The sequence below is a fragment of the Musa acuminata genome, chromosome BXJ1-6, assembly GCF_036884655.1.
Source record: "Musa acuminata AAA Group cultivar baxijiao chromosome BXJ1-6, Cavendish_Baxijiao_AAA, whole genome shotgun sequence".
In the NCBI taxonomy this organism is placed as follows: domain Eukaryota; kingdom Viridiplantae; phylum Streptophyta; class Magnoliopsida; order Zingiberales; family Musaceae; genus Musa; species Musa acuminata.
In genome coordinates this window covers 13859268-13873765 of record NC_088332.1, presented here as the reverse complement: position 1 = coordinate 13873765, position 14498 = coordinate 13859268, and the positions used below count along the sequence as shown (strand labels likewise).

Here is a 14498-nt window from a genome sequence, read left to right as displayed (position 1 = left end):
CAATCAATCATTGGAGATAAGTAGCTCATTCGACTGCTTGCTATAATGCAATCGAATAAGATGGCATCCGGTAATGGTCACATTCGAGAGGCATATGAACGAGCACCTGTGTTTTTAGCGAGCTGCTCGTTTGCACTCATCTTCATCCATTAGAACAGTTTCTTTGTTGCGACGAGGTCGTCAATTTGTGGCCTTCAGCTTCTATTTCCCTTTTTTTTGCCTTTCTTTTTTGGTTTTCTCCATCCATACAAGAATTTTTTCATTTTCGTAAAGTTATTTCAAATATAATATTTTGTAATAATAACAATAATATCGATGATAAAAAAATAACATTGACTAATAAAAACTTTACCGGTTGATAATTAGATCTTACGATCAAATACCATCTTTATCGTTTATCAAAGCACTTGAATGATACTAGAACCTTGGATCGACAACCAACTGGAACAATCATACTCCAGCGACAATTTACGACTACCAAACAGTTTACGAATAATTATGCAGCAATTAAACTAAGGTTTATAGAAGGAGATCTGGAAGCACATCATAAGAAAACTTTAATGCAAGTTGAATATGTACACAACTGCACTATTTCTCGTGGCTCTTCAACCCGTGTTCGATAAGCTTCACCTTCTTGGAATTCTCCTTGTTCAGAAGTGAGAGCATTTCGAGGGATGATTTTATCTGCGACAACTGAGTGTTTGAGACATTCTTCCGACTCCTCGGTGTCGCACTAGCTGGTGAAGAAGATTGGTAGAATCTCTTTAGCCTTGCATTCAAAGCTTGAATAGCAGAATGTAATGCGTCCAACTCGACATCTGCAAACCTGTCTGTAAATGAACAGAGATATCAAACATATTAGCTGATGGAATTATAGATTGGCGTGTTCGCTTAATGAGTTTCACATACCGAGCTCGGCCTTGAATTCATGTTCTGCTCTCGACAATGGTTTTTTGTTTGTGGCAGGCAGATTTCTGAAGTTCTGTAGACGCTGATCCAGAAGCTCGTACACTTTGAAGGAGCGGTCGATCCGGTTCCGTATGTCTGCTTCTTTGGCTTCAATGTTCAAAATAGACTGTTTTGCTTCACGTAGGCGTTTGTTTTGGTCGTTGAGAAATGTCTGCAGATAACCAGCATGTTCTTTGAGCTCCACATAGACCTGAGCAGCCAGAAACAAGCCAAAAATATAAGAACTGGCACTAACTACAAATTTTGTGTTTGCAGGAAACCCCAAAAGAGGGGAAGTGTCTTAAGATGTTATCACAATGCAATCCAACATCTAAACATGTGAGAATAAGCTAAAAATGAACAGACAGCCAAAAATCTCAATTCTCAAGTTTAAACAGAAAATAATCAACAATGTTCAGGTGTCACTACCACATTTCTCATAGCTCAATTAGAAAAGTAAATCACCAATTGGATGGAATTACATAACTTTCCTATACATTAAACAGAAGTACAATCCAGTCAGAGAAATGAGGGTTGAGATGAAAAGCATGGATAAGTAGGCATATGTAGATTTAGAGAGGTGAAATTTAAGATGACTAAATACACAAAATTTACTGTAGTCCATAAGCATCTCTGGTCAAATATATAGCAAATGAATAAATAAAACTAGATTATTCAAAAAAAAAAGTAGAAATAACGATAAAAATGCCAGCTTCATAATATAGAAGAGTTGATAAAAATACTCATCAGAACACGTTTTATGTACAAACATAGATGTATATGTGGAAGACACAGGATTTTTCTGTGGTCAACAATAAAAATTTAATAGAAACTACAGAAAGCATCTGACTAGAATTTATCTTGAATGAAGAATATCAACCTTACTATAGTGGCAGTACCAACTCAGATGGAAATGCATTATTTGTTACCTTATGTGCGTATTCAACATAGTTCTCACGGAAAAGCTTGATATAGTGGTGAAGAGTTGATCGGCCCTCTATCGAATCAGCAGTCAATGAACGAAGAGTTGTTGAGGAAGGAATAGCAATGGCCTTTGGCCCAATGAGAAGATCTTTGCTTATGACCTCAGGAAGAGAAGCTTCCACATCAACTGCAGACCTTTTGTCATTATCATCATGTAAATGCAGTAATTCATTCCAAGCCTTCACTTCTAGCACAATAAACTCATATGATGTTGACAAGCTAAGTATCTGTGAGTGACCATACAAGTCAGCAATTGCAACAAATCCAAAAAGCACCGACGAGCAAGATTCACTAGATTCACTACTGCATGTATTTAGAATAGGGTATACAGAAGGAGGCTTTCCTATCATATCTGTGTCAGGTATCAGATTTGTAAATGGCAGAAACTGCAATGCAATTAAGTCTATTCCGCCACCATGGAGACAGTAAAATGTCTGATCAAGAAGAGGATCAGGAAATAATGACAAAGGGCAACACTCCAACACATTTTTTGATAGTGCCAAATCTACAATAGCCAATCGTAGCAAAGGAGGTGGATGTCCCAGATTAGGTCTATTTGCCATAGAGATATTTGATTCCGGAGGACAAAACTTTGAAATAGGAATTTCTTCTGAGCTTGAATCACAAATCATTGCAACACCCTTTATATGACCATAAGAATCAAGATGAAGACGGGGAGAGGGACGACCAACATTCCACTGAGGCTGGACTTCATCTGCAAGAGCATCTATCTGTAGTTGTCCACTGCTCCAAGCAATCACAAGAATTGAATCTTTGCCAATAGATCTGTAAAGAAAATCAACGACCCTGCCTTCACCACCAGCAATGCTCTCAACCTCAGATTTGTTATTTCCCTCGCGGAGATAAACTTTGGTGAGAGGACCCTGGATTTATGAGGCCAAATACTGTTACATTGGTGAAGGAAGAAAATGATATCCTACACAAGCTCAAACTGTCATGCTTGTAGAAAAAGGTGTCAACTTTAGAAGTGTTTCATGATGATTGCAAGTGAACAAAGCCTTTAAACTTCAATGTATCTTAGGGATACCAAGATAGTCATGGATCATAAGTACTATTGTCTTCAAATTTCTAGACCTCCAATTGTTCCAATGCTTAATAATTATAGCACTTGAACAAATCATCATATAGCCACTTCTGAGTGACATTGTTTTTAGTTATTGCCTGCTTCAAACTGGCCAAATAATCATCCGGCCAAATAAATATTGATAATTAATAAAAAGGTAATACTAAAAGATCCTTAGACTGTATGAGGATAACTGAACTGTCCACATTGACTCACAGGCTAATCTATTTTCCACCCAAGCAGTGTATGGTATTAAATTTACGACCCCAATGCCAAAAGTCTAGTCAAATTGTGTTGATCCAGTAAATAGCTTCCTTGACATCCTAGTGCTAATTACCCACATAACTGGAATCAAAAGATCTATAGAATCTGGAATTTTAGAAAATGTAGACATAAGAAACAAAAATGAATTGGTTGACCAATCAATCTTAAACTCCATAAATATTCCAGATTGCTCATCCTTTGCTACGAGGCCACATAACTAGCAGAAAAGTAGCAACAAAATGCTCCGTCATCCAAGTAGTTGCCAACCCCAAATAACTGAGATTACAATTTTTTTTTTGTGTGTTGATGCATCCTCCAACTAACAACAAGATATAGATTTAGGGAAATAATAGATAATTACTGCTCCAAACAACATATTATATCTTGGATATATGTCAACAACAAGTTTGCAGTGTATAAATCTAAACTAGGCAATAGACCATGGCACATATTGTCTGCACATGATCATTAAGCATTATCAAAAATATGAAATCTCATTAAAAGAAAAAGGATAAGGAAAAGCCCCAACTTCTTGGTTTGTCATCCTCATTCCCAAGTGTTGGAGGCAGATCTAAATTAGACGATTTCTATCAAACAAATATGAAAGGTTCCACATCTTTAATGATGACATTCCATCTTTAATTAATTTCCTTAATAGAATAAGATCTTGATAGTCCTTGATATCTTTGCTTCGGCAAACAAAAAAAAAATTCAGGCCAACTCTGTTTCTAGTTTTTACAGGTGTACATATGGTGATAAAGAAGGAAGCTACAACTTATAAGAGACAATATTAAGCCAAGCAATCTTAGAAAGATTAAGAGCATAAGCAAATGAAAACAATTGAGCACATTTCTACTCATATTAACTTCTAATGAGCAAATAATTGGCTATCAGGATTCAACATACAATCACCATTCAAAATCCATGTTAGTTCAATCTAATATGTTAATGTTTTGCGATAATTACAGAAAAAGGTTAATGAGTACTGTTTATTTGCAAAAGAAATTCATGGTTCACTGGACTACAGAAACTATGAATGCTCCACAGATTTAAAGAGTTTCATGTCTATTAGAACAGAGTTATGGCGCCAAAGTGCAATAATGTCAGGGAAGTTATTCCAAAAGGCATACCTGCAATGAAAGTGATGCATCGATTGGGGCATAAGGATGAGCTGTCGAGACTAGTGTGCTGCCTCCTTCAGCTGATTGATCTGCCAGCTCAGGAAACGTAGCTTCCAACCAATCAATGGCCAAACGGGAGTTGCTAACAGCTTTTAAATCTGATGAATTCAAGCCAAACATATTAATATCTTCATAGATCTCTTCAATGTGTGTCCGACGGCAGATACTGCAAGGAACAAATATCGAATGTTTTTAATCAGTTACATAAATGACATGGATCTTTTGACCACAATGCAATTATGCATTTTGAAGAATCATTTATTTCAATTAATGGAATTCTTTCTCTCTTTGTTTTTAATTTCTTGGTTTATTTGATTCTCATCCCTTTTGATGGGTGTGGATATCTCCTATCTCACTAGGTATTATATAGCACAATGAAGAACTTGTATGAAAGAGTCGAAATAACCTTCCAAAAGGAACAACTGGGCAGAGGATATAGACCGAGCCATCACTGAAAACAATGAAAATCTGCACAAAAAATACAGATATTAAGTTGGCATTTCTTTGCACCCAAAGCAGGTAAAAGATCAACAAGTTAGAATCCAGTTCTACCTCAAGTTGGAAAAATATTGGATAAGCAGATGTAAAAGGGCAAATTCCACATAGCTAGAATGTGTTAATAATTTCAAAATCATCAACAAGTTCTACCTCAGATGCCTTTTGTCAGTAAAAAGTAAAAACAGCATGATTTTATCACAGAATCCAGTTTCAAGCAATCTGAAAGTCCAATAAACCCAGCATGGCCAAACTAATAAACTTTTGAAGAGTTAAAGATGCAAAAATCATTCTAGCCTAAAAGCTCAACCTGGCTTAAGAGATTACTATTAAGGATAAGAGTTAAAGATGCACACATCATTCTAGCCTAAGAGATCAACCTTGCTTGAGAGATCATGCAACCTAGGTCACTTATGTTCATAGTAAATGCCAAGGGCAACCAGTTTTGGTTTTTCATTTTTCTAGGAAATATTTATGTTCTCATTTTCCAAGTTGTAGTTATAATAGAACTTAAAGTTATTTAGTCCCAGAATACTAGATTGTTGGGATCTCTTAATAATACATTTCCATTGGTTATTCAAGTGCGCAAAAGAGACATTTTCATTGGGTATTCAACCACATGATATTAATAGAGAAGTTAAAGGATCTTAATGAGTAGGGGGTAATTGACGAAGAAATCATGGGAAAAAAGATTAAAATTAAGAATAATGAAGAGGCCCTGCTCTTGCACCTGACCATTTCAATTGTCAGCACAGTTTGTGTAGCTTACATTAATGCCAACAAACAAATAGTGATAAAGAAGTTCATAAAGAACTCGATAACAATCAGTATTGTGCTTATAAATTATGACACAGCAGTTCATGAAAAATTTAGTAAGAACCAGCACTGTGCTAAATAGATGCTTGACAAGAAAAATGCAAGTAATATCGAAATAAATCCACCAAAAGAAATACATTTGGAAACAGACGCATGGAAGACGAGTACCAAAGATATACTTACTGAAAATGTGTCCCACAGATGTTGGCCTCCGAATGAGAACGCTACAGGGCAGAATGAAGCAGCCTTTTTGCATCTTACAGGTTCAGCAGGCTGCAGATAATATTCCTGCTCTGCTCGTTCAACATCAGATGACAAATCAAATAGTCTGCACACAGAAATTAACACTTCCTATATCAGAAACATGAACTTTTTATATCAACAAACTCTGCAGAATGGGGCTTTGGAAGATACAGTATGAGATAATTAGATAGCTTTTAATGAGACTGATAGAACATGTATAAGATATCAAAAGTGAATGATATTCATGGCATTACAATTGTAGTGCTAGTAAATTTGCCTCATTCTGAAAGAAAAGCATTTCAGGATATTTCCACAACCACATAGGCTAATAACCTATATTCACAATCGAACCAGTGTATTATGCAAGAAGGCAAAACTAATCAAACAAATAGCTATCAATATCATTAGAAGACATTCATCCATAAAATAGATATTTCCAAGTTCTAATTAAAACAACAAAATAAACACAGCTTCTGGATCAAACTATGTGGATCAAGTATATGTATTCTTTCTTGCCTCAGCTTTGACAAAGGCAACTTTTCTGTTAATGATATCATGTCTGTTACTCTTGGTTGCATTCAGACACCACTACTTTTCCTCCCCTTTCAGATTCAGTATAAGAGGCTGCATAGATTGCAATGGGAAATGTGGATGAGGGGACAATCCCACAGATCGATACTCAATCACGTACATACTTCAGTTTCAAATGAAAAGCCTTCATAAATAGATTTAACTATAACATGGAATCCTTACAGAATTGAGAAACTTTGAGACGAACTAATACAAACACTCCATGTTTCTTAGAATTCAATTTAACTTGGAAAAAACAAAATGCCAATGGGACTTTTTCAATAGGCTAAAGATGTTTTTATTTTTATTTTCTGGAAAAGAATGGGAGAGCTGAAAGGTGCTTTTGTGTTAGGATTAGTCTAAACCGATTAAACTCCTTAAAAAAATGCTTCAAGAAATAGAAACAAACCATCCAAATAAAAGTAGTAATGATGGTATTAGGAATATCGAGATAATTTAAGCAAACTTCAACATAAACAGTCGGTCTCAAGCTTTCTAGTTCTATCCACTAGATACATGATGTTTTGCTTGACAAGAGGATAGTAGCCCAATTCAGAATCAGGACATAAAGGACACAGATTCAGGAGTCAATAACATATAGCATGATGATGTACTTCAACCACTGAATATGAAAAACAAATAACAGGGACATCAAAATGGAAAAACCTAAAGCTCATGGATATTTTGGCACTTAAAATTCATTATACAACAAAACCACAGTCATGTAACTTACGATTTCGAATACACACCTGAAGACAGAATCTGATGACAAAACGCCAAAATGACTTCTGCTGTATGGATGCCATGATGCTTGTAAAGTTTGTAATCCATTGTTTTTGCCAGAAAATAATTGAGAAGCAACAGAAGCTGTCCTGTTAGAAACATTACAAATCGCTTTTGTTTTAGTAGTGTATACAATAATGGCAAACATGAATAGGTGAATTGTCAAACTGAATAGGAGAATTTGCAAACATGAATAGGACAATAATGGCAAACATGAATAATGTCAAACTATCATGTTAGAAACATTACAGATCTCAAGCTGCACACTCTATCAACACCTTTCTTAGATAGTAGAATTGTCACTTCCACCATTAAGAATCTAACAGAGTTAAAGAAAAAAATAAGATGAAAAAAACCATAGAAATCTAACATATTGTTCTCTTGACCTACTTGCAAGATCTTTGATCAGTTGGAGAGGTCTTTTTGGATAGATACATGACTCTCAGACTGTCAGATCCAACAAGAAGCAATAATGATCCATCTGCATTGAGAGAAATTTGATCAACCACTGATTCCATCTGGAAATCTGGCATCAAAACCTGGCCATTAAAAAAAAAATATCAGTACTAACAACACTACAGCTGATTAATATATAAAACATTTGTACAGATGTGAAATACAAAGAAGAAAGAGATGTCAGTGTCTATCGACAGGAATGAGTGAAAGATATATGAATTATGGCTCCATGAAAATTAAATGGCTGAGAAATAGAATCTTCCAAGCATGTCAACTCTTGAAAGCCCATGTCAAAATTTATTTATGACCAAACAAATAAAAGACATCTTTTGACAAATGAGCGGCATAGACGGCCCAATTTATCAATACTGGAATTTGAGAAGCATATCTACATGAAAGACTATTGACAACTTCAACAATTATTTCTCATCTCTTTCACAATTCTGGGGTTGTGATATAAGTAAACATATATAGAGTGCAAGGCCAATCTCTTAGATGCAGCTAAAAAGATAGATTTTGATAGTTCCAAAGTGATTTATCAATGTGGTATTAATCAAAAGCAACAAACATATCTTTTTGGTCATGTATCTACAAATATCACCTCTGTAATAACAATGTTCTATCTGTCTTCACCTTAGCAAAAGCCCAATAGATAACAAATACAAGCCAATAGCTGCAATGTCATAACGATTGATCAACCGAACAATAAAGACAAATATATACACCAGTAGTGGATTCACATAATGTTGGGACTCAATTGGCAACTAGTTCCGATTGGTCATCGTTATTTCTGAGTCTGTAGCTCCATTCTGTATAAGCATTCCATTTTGCTAATTACTTGTCCGAGTGGCTAGTCGGTCAGCTAATGAAGCCAAGAAACAAAATATCACCTAACAAAGTGAAAAGGTCAAAAAGAATAATTACAATTTGAATCAGGCTCTTCAGATTTGGAGACTTAATCCTGATATGGCTTATGTCTTCACTTTTTCTGGAGCTTCTGTCATTTATTTGTCTCATCAAGCTCAGTATTTACAGAAAATGGAATAAACACAGTATCAATAGATAAACATTACCGGATATGATGGATATCAGAAGGAATTTATTCAAGAATACTACTGAATTATGGCAAGTTATCCAAGAAGACTAGAAAAGTAGCACACAAATTGAATAGATTGACTAACTAAGAGGGTTGCGATCTATACAAGTGTGATTATTTCTTAAACTGTAGTGCCAGACATACTAAAAAAATCATAACATTGCAATATTTCATTTTGACAAACCAAACAATTATTTGATACATAAACAACGAGATTTATGCTTAAGTCTGAGAGATTTCACTTAATGCTTTCATTGTATTATAAAAAATTGTATTAATTAAAATATTGTTCCAGCAATTGTTAAACAAACAACTGAGCTCCGTGACAATGTAGAGAGTCAAAGCATGCACCCACTACAAAATAATTTATACGAGTAACAATAATAACAACACATGCACCCTTGGAGTATATATCATAACAATCATGGAAGAATCAAGTACGTAAGTCAAACAAAGTAGTCGCACTCAAATTGTTCGACAAATTATCTAAACGAAGACAACATCGGACAACATAACTCACGGTCGGAAAATAGTAGTAATTCGACTTCCACACATCATGACTCAAAAGGAATAAAGGGGGAGATGGATTCGAATATACGTAAGAGGAAAAGGGGAAGTGACGACCTCAGGGGGAATGGCTGCCTCCAAGACCGCTGAAGAAGGGGAGGAGGAAGGCGAGAAATGAGGGTCGGCGTCCCGGAATCGTAAGGAGAGACGAAGAACGCAACATGCGACGGGATCCCACGCGTAGAGCAGCGAGGAGGTGGCATCCCAAGCCAAGAGGTTGCTACTTCTGCGGCTATCTCTGGGCGATTTGCCGCTGCTCTGGGTAGAGGAGAAAAACGGGTGCTTGTCGAGAGGCACCCACTGAAGGGGAGATCTCTTGGCGGAATCCACTGAAGGAGGGGTAGGAGGAAAAGGAGCGTAGCGGCAGCCGCCCTCATAAGCAGATGAGGAGATCGAGTGCTTGCCGGGGGTCACCAACAGATAGGCATCTCTCTTGACGGAAGCAGACGGAGGTGGAGGAGTAGAAGGAGGAGGGGAGCCGCTGCCGTCGTCATCGTCGGGTGCTGCTATCCTCGTCATTTCGTGCGCTGGGTTCGTGTGTCACCACGGCGACGGAGGAGCCGAGGAGGGCGCCTCGCTATAGTTTTTTGGTGTGGCGATATCGGTTAGTAGTCTCCTTGGAAAACGGATCCCGTCGCAGTAGACTTGCTCTACTCGCGCATCCGGATCCGGGTTCATCCATCAGATCCTAATAAGCGAATTAGATATTTAAGCCAGCAACACTTGATACTAATATAAATTGAGCGGATTCGGGTTGATCACATGGATCCGATAGATAAACAGCTCACAGGACGAGTTGCGTTCGCAGGCGAACTGCCGTCAAATACACAGCCTCCAGCCATGCTTACGCATCGGCCGTAGGGTTTGCATTCGAAAGCCCTATTCTGTTTGGCTGACTTCGGTGAGATGGGATACATCCAAGAGGCCAGAGAAAACCATGTCAAGAAGAAGGTGGAAGAAGGTACGCGCGCTCCTTCCTTCCTCACTCCCGCGTTCCCAATCCTATGATTTCTTCTCTTGGATCGGAATTGGAATCTTGATTCCTGTTTATTGTGCCTAAATTAGTTTTCCGATCAATCGTGCAATTTGTCTCTTAACATTTCCGTCTTTCCGCTGCAATGTTTAATTTGGAAATGTGTTGGGGTGACATATGGGCTCAGATTTTGCTAGCATAACTACTGGAAGGATTGGAGTGCATTTTCTTGCATTTATCATTGTAGTTTTAAGCATTGTGATGGTGTGTGTTTCTGCTCTGGTAATGCCGTGATAATCACAAAAAAAATTGTTCTTCAGTAGCAAGTGACAAGGAAACATATAGTGGAATAACAGAAACTGATCGGCTTGGCCTCCATCCTGGATGATAGAGATACCTTTGTAGAGGGTCTTGGTTATGATGCCCACTGTTCACAAATTGTGACTTTCTCACCTTTATATATGTGGAACCATTCGAAGCCTTAATCCCACAGCACCTTCAGAATCCTTATCATGCATGAACTACTGAAGATGTTACTCCCACAACTTTCTGGACGTGAAGGTTAGGTAAGTTGCAGCTTGTATTAGAATGGAGATCAACCCAAGGACCTCCATACGAGAGAGAATGTCTCTACCAACAGACTAATGGGGCAAAGGCCATCTAACTAAGACATCCAATTGAACAGGAGCCTTGGGGTATGGTCATTGTTGGAGGTGATGATAAAAGGCCAGATATTTTGAGAGTAGTTATCAGGGATATGTTAATCTGGAGGAGGTAGTGTTTAAGCTACCATATTGCCTTCAATGTTTTGTCCTAATCCATTATCATCTAGGTAACTTTGCACTGATAAGCAGTCAGGAAATATGTAGTGGGGAAAATAAATGCAACCAATGGGAGACTAATCTTTTTTTTTTCTCTTTTTTTTTTAATTCTTTATCACTATTTTGTTTCATGCAGCTACACTGATCTTATTAATTATAGAATAGGAGGACTAATATTTTTTGAATTTTCATATATATATATATACATATATATATACATACACACACACACACACACACACACACACACACACACTCACATATATATATATATATATATATATATATATAGAGAGAGAGAGAGAGAGAGAGAGAGAGAGAGAGAGAGAGAGAGAGAGAGAGAGAGAGAGAGAATACAACTAATTTAGTAGAAGTTAGTGAATGACTGAATGATCAAGGATATCAATAGAAGCATGATTAGAAAGCAAGCCACAAGAAAAGCATTTCTCCATGTATCATTCATTCACAAGTAGTATTGCCAAAAGATTAGAAGTCACGGCTCAACCCAGCTAAAGGCCTACTATCCACTTGAACGAACTAGAAAAATGAATAGTTAAATCAAGGGAAGAGTTGTAAATGGTTATCATTTATAAATTAGTCATGGTTGAATGTTATGTCGAATAGTATAGATTATCTCTCTCTCCACTAATCAATTATACATGGTTAAGTGATTATGTGGAAAGGTGTGTATTATCTCTTTCTCCACTAGTATTTCTTCTTCTGTTTGTTTATAGTTTAGTATATATTTATCCATGTTTTAATTTCTGTCTTGGAAAACTAGGAATCTATTTAACTAAATTGTTACTGAAGCAAAATATCCCATTGGCAGTATCTGCTAATCCTAGGAATAATTACACTAATTCTATAGATCACCCATCAAGAAGTAAACTTTTAATGCAGATCATTTATCTATCTACTAATTTGTTCTATTTCCCAGATGGTATTACCTATAATACCTTGAGTTAAGGAAGTGTGTTTATGAAGTAGCATGTGCTAAATTATCATGGATTTAATAAAGGGGCCAAGTTTAGAATAAAATACTACTGAAGGATAAACAAATTCAGTTCTAGTTACAATCCCTTGTTCTAATTACCTTTCTTCCTTACTCAACAATGCAATTTAGAAGCACTGTGTCCAGGGAAATCTTATTTTTTTAACTAGTTCTTTATGTGCAATTAGTATGGCTTGCCAATAATAAGCACAAATTTATCTTCTTGTAAAATTCAAACCGATGCATGTGTTTTGTTTTACGTCAGTCTCAATTAACTCAAGGTATAGCTCGGGATGATAATATAGTAATATCAGTAATTTTATCAGTTTGTGGAATAGTTATGTCAAACGAGTCTTGAAGAAAGACTGGATGGTATTATAATATTGCATGTAAAACTATATCATGTCTGAAGGAAGGGCATTAATATAAAGCAAGGACATATGGAACCTGTTCCAACTACTTCATGTAGCTGGCCTACTGATAGTAACAATTCATTTGTTCAGTAGCAGCAAGCTAGGAATACTGAGATATAGAACTTATCCGTTATCAATGGTCATGGCATGTTTATCATAGTAGGATTCTATTATCAGCAGATCCCACTAGTTATACTCGAACTCTGTGAAGTGATCAAAAGCTGCTTAGTCATTTACATTCATAAAAATACATTTATTCTACAATATCATCTCATGCATGACTTTATTTGTTGAAGAAGGAAATACAAGTCGTTGCGTATCTTGACCAGAAAATCAACAATATCCTAGTTACCTTCATGAGGAGGCTGAGGTTCATGCAATCATTTTTGTCAAACATTTTTCAGTCTTGATGACAAATTTTGTGGAATCATAACAAAGGTGATTATCTGATAGATTACTAAAGCACAATATCCAATAACTTTGGAAGCAGAAAGAAACATGTCATAGAGATGAAACACTTGATGAGCAATGGAAATGACACGGAGGAGAGTAGGTAGGGCTTGCTTAGGTCTTTTGAACCAAACTATGAATTTTATCTATAGATTCTTACTAATTTGTCATAACATCATCTATTGAAGATTGTTTTTGTTGCATATGCACTTGTGTATTATGCAGTGAGGTAATATCAGATTCTGGTTAAGCTGTTTTAACCTTGTCTAACAACCTTTTGCCATTTACTAATTTAATAATTGCAGCTTTACGCAGCAAAATGAAGCAAAAAGCACTGAAAGAATGTGACAAATACTGTGCAAGGTATGCTGAATGTGCTACAGGAAGAACCTTTTCTGTTGTTTGGCGCTGTCGAAAACAAGCAAGAGAATTGAATGAATGCCTTCATCAATAGTAAGTTTATTTTTCAACAATTTTATTTTCTTTCACATCAATGTTGGACATCCATGCCTTTTCAGCATAAATATATCAATACATGTCGAAAAATGATTTCTCTAGAGGAGCAGCATGGAGCATTTTCTTTCACTATTATGCTGGCTTCTTCTTATTTTTTATTTTTTATTATTTCTGTGGGCTTGTTTCTTCTTGTAATGTTGATGTATATTCTTCTACATTTTTGTCCTGGGATGGGATTTTAGCTTCATATTTTCTAGTTTCAGATGTATAATCATCTTTCTAATCTTTGAAGTTATCAATATAACTGTGCTTCATGTTTGAGTTGTCAAGGATGGTTGATGTATAACTCTCGCCCCCAACATGAAGTATCAATCAGATGAATGCTTTCTGCTTCACCAAGACAAAAAGTTTTTGTTTGCAAGTCAAGTTGTATAGGAAAGCTTTAGTCAATTTGCAGCGTCATTCTTTAATCACTTAGATTGTTGAATATTCTAAATTAATCTCTTATTCCAAACATCCTCTTGCATCCAATCTTTAATTATCTTTTCTGGTACTTTAGACTTAAACGAAAGAGTATGATTTTGAGCTGAAAGATTTTGAACAGATATACTGATTCATTTGTCCTTGGCAGTACCAACGACAGTGTCTTGGAAGAAATGAAGAGACGTTACGTCCTCGAACAAGAAAAGCAAGAACAGAAATAAAGCAACAACAAGCTGATCCGCTTGTCCATTTGGATATAATGAATTCAGGATATTGCATTGCCCCAAAACACCGTTGACTTGCACCTCATAATGATGTCTAAATGGGAAGTTCAGATAGAAGTTTGTCTCATTTTCATTCATTGTATGGTTTCTCCTTTCACTTCCTTTTCCCCTCTCGATACCGCCGCCTCTAGATTGTATGA

The 14498-nt window shown here is 36.3% G+C and overlaps 1 protein-coding gene across 1 annotated transcript; it reads right to left on the bottom strand.

Moving 5' to 3' along the window:
• Positions 1-332: 332 nt before the first annotated feature.
• Positions 333-10082, bottom strand: LOC135676421 (nuclear pore complex protein NUP88-like). The gene is made up of 9 exons (XM_065187563.1): positions 9545-10082; positions 7759-7907; positions 7335-7457; positions 5956-6100; positions 4868-4929; positions 4411-4627; positions 1878-2816; positions 910-1159; positions 333-830 (listed from the first exon to the last, which is right to left on the bottom strand). The coding sequence occupies exons 1-9, from the start codon at positions 10004-10006 to the stop codon at positions 589-591; spliced, it is 2589 nt and encodes an 862-aa protein (XP_065043635.1). The 5' UTR covers positions 10007-10082; the 3' UTR covers positions 333-588.
• Positions 10083-14498: the final 4416 nt, after the last annotated feature.

Coding starts and splice junctions, on each gene's coding strand:
- LOC135676421 (XM_065187563.1), bottom strand. CDS start 10,006: ATGACGAGGATAGCAGCACCCGACGATGACGACGGCAGCGGCTCCCCT. Junction 4,930..5,955: donor ATCTGTGGGACACATTTTCA/GTAAGTATATCT, acceptor TTTTTTGTGCAG/ATTTTCATTGTTTTCAGTGA. Junction 2,817..4,410: donor ATGCATCACTTTCATTGCAG/GTATGCCTTTTG, acceptor TCATAAATCCAG/GGTCCTCTCACCAAAGTTTA.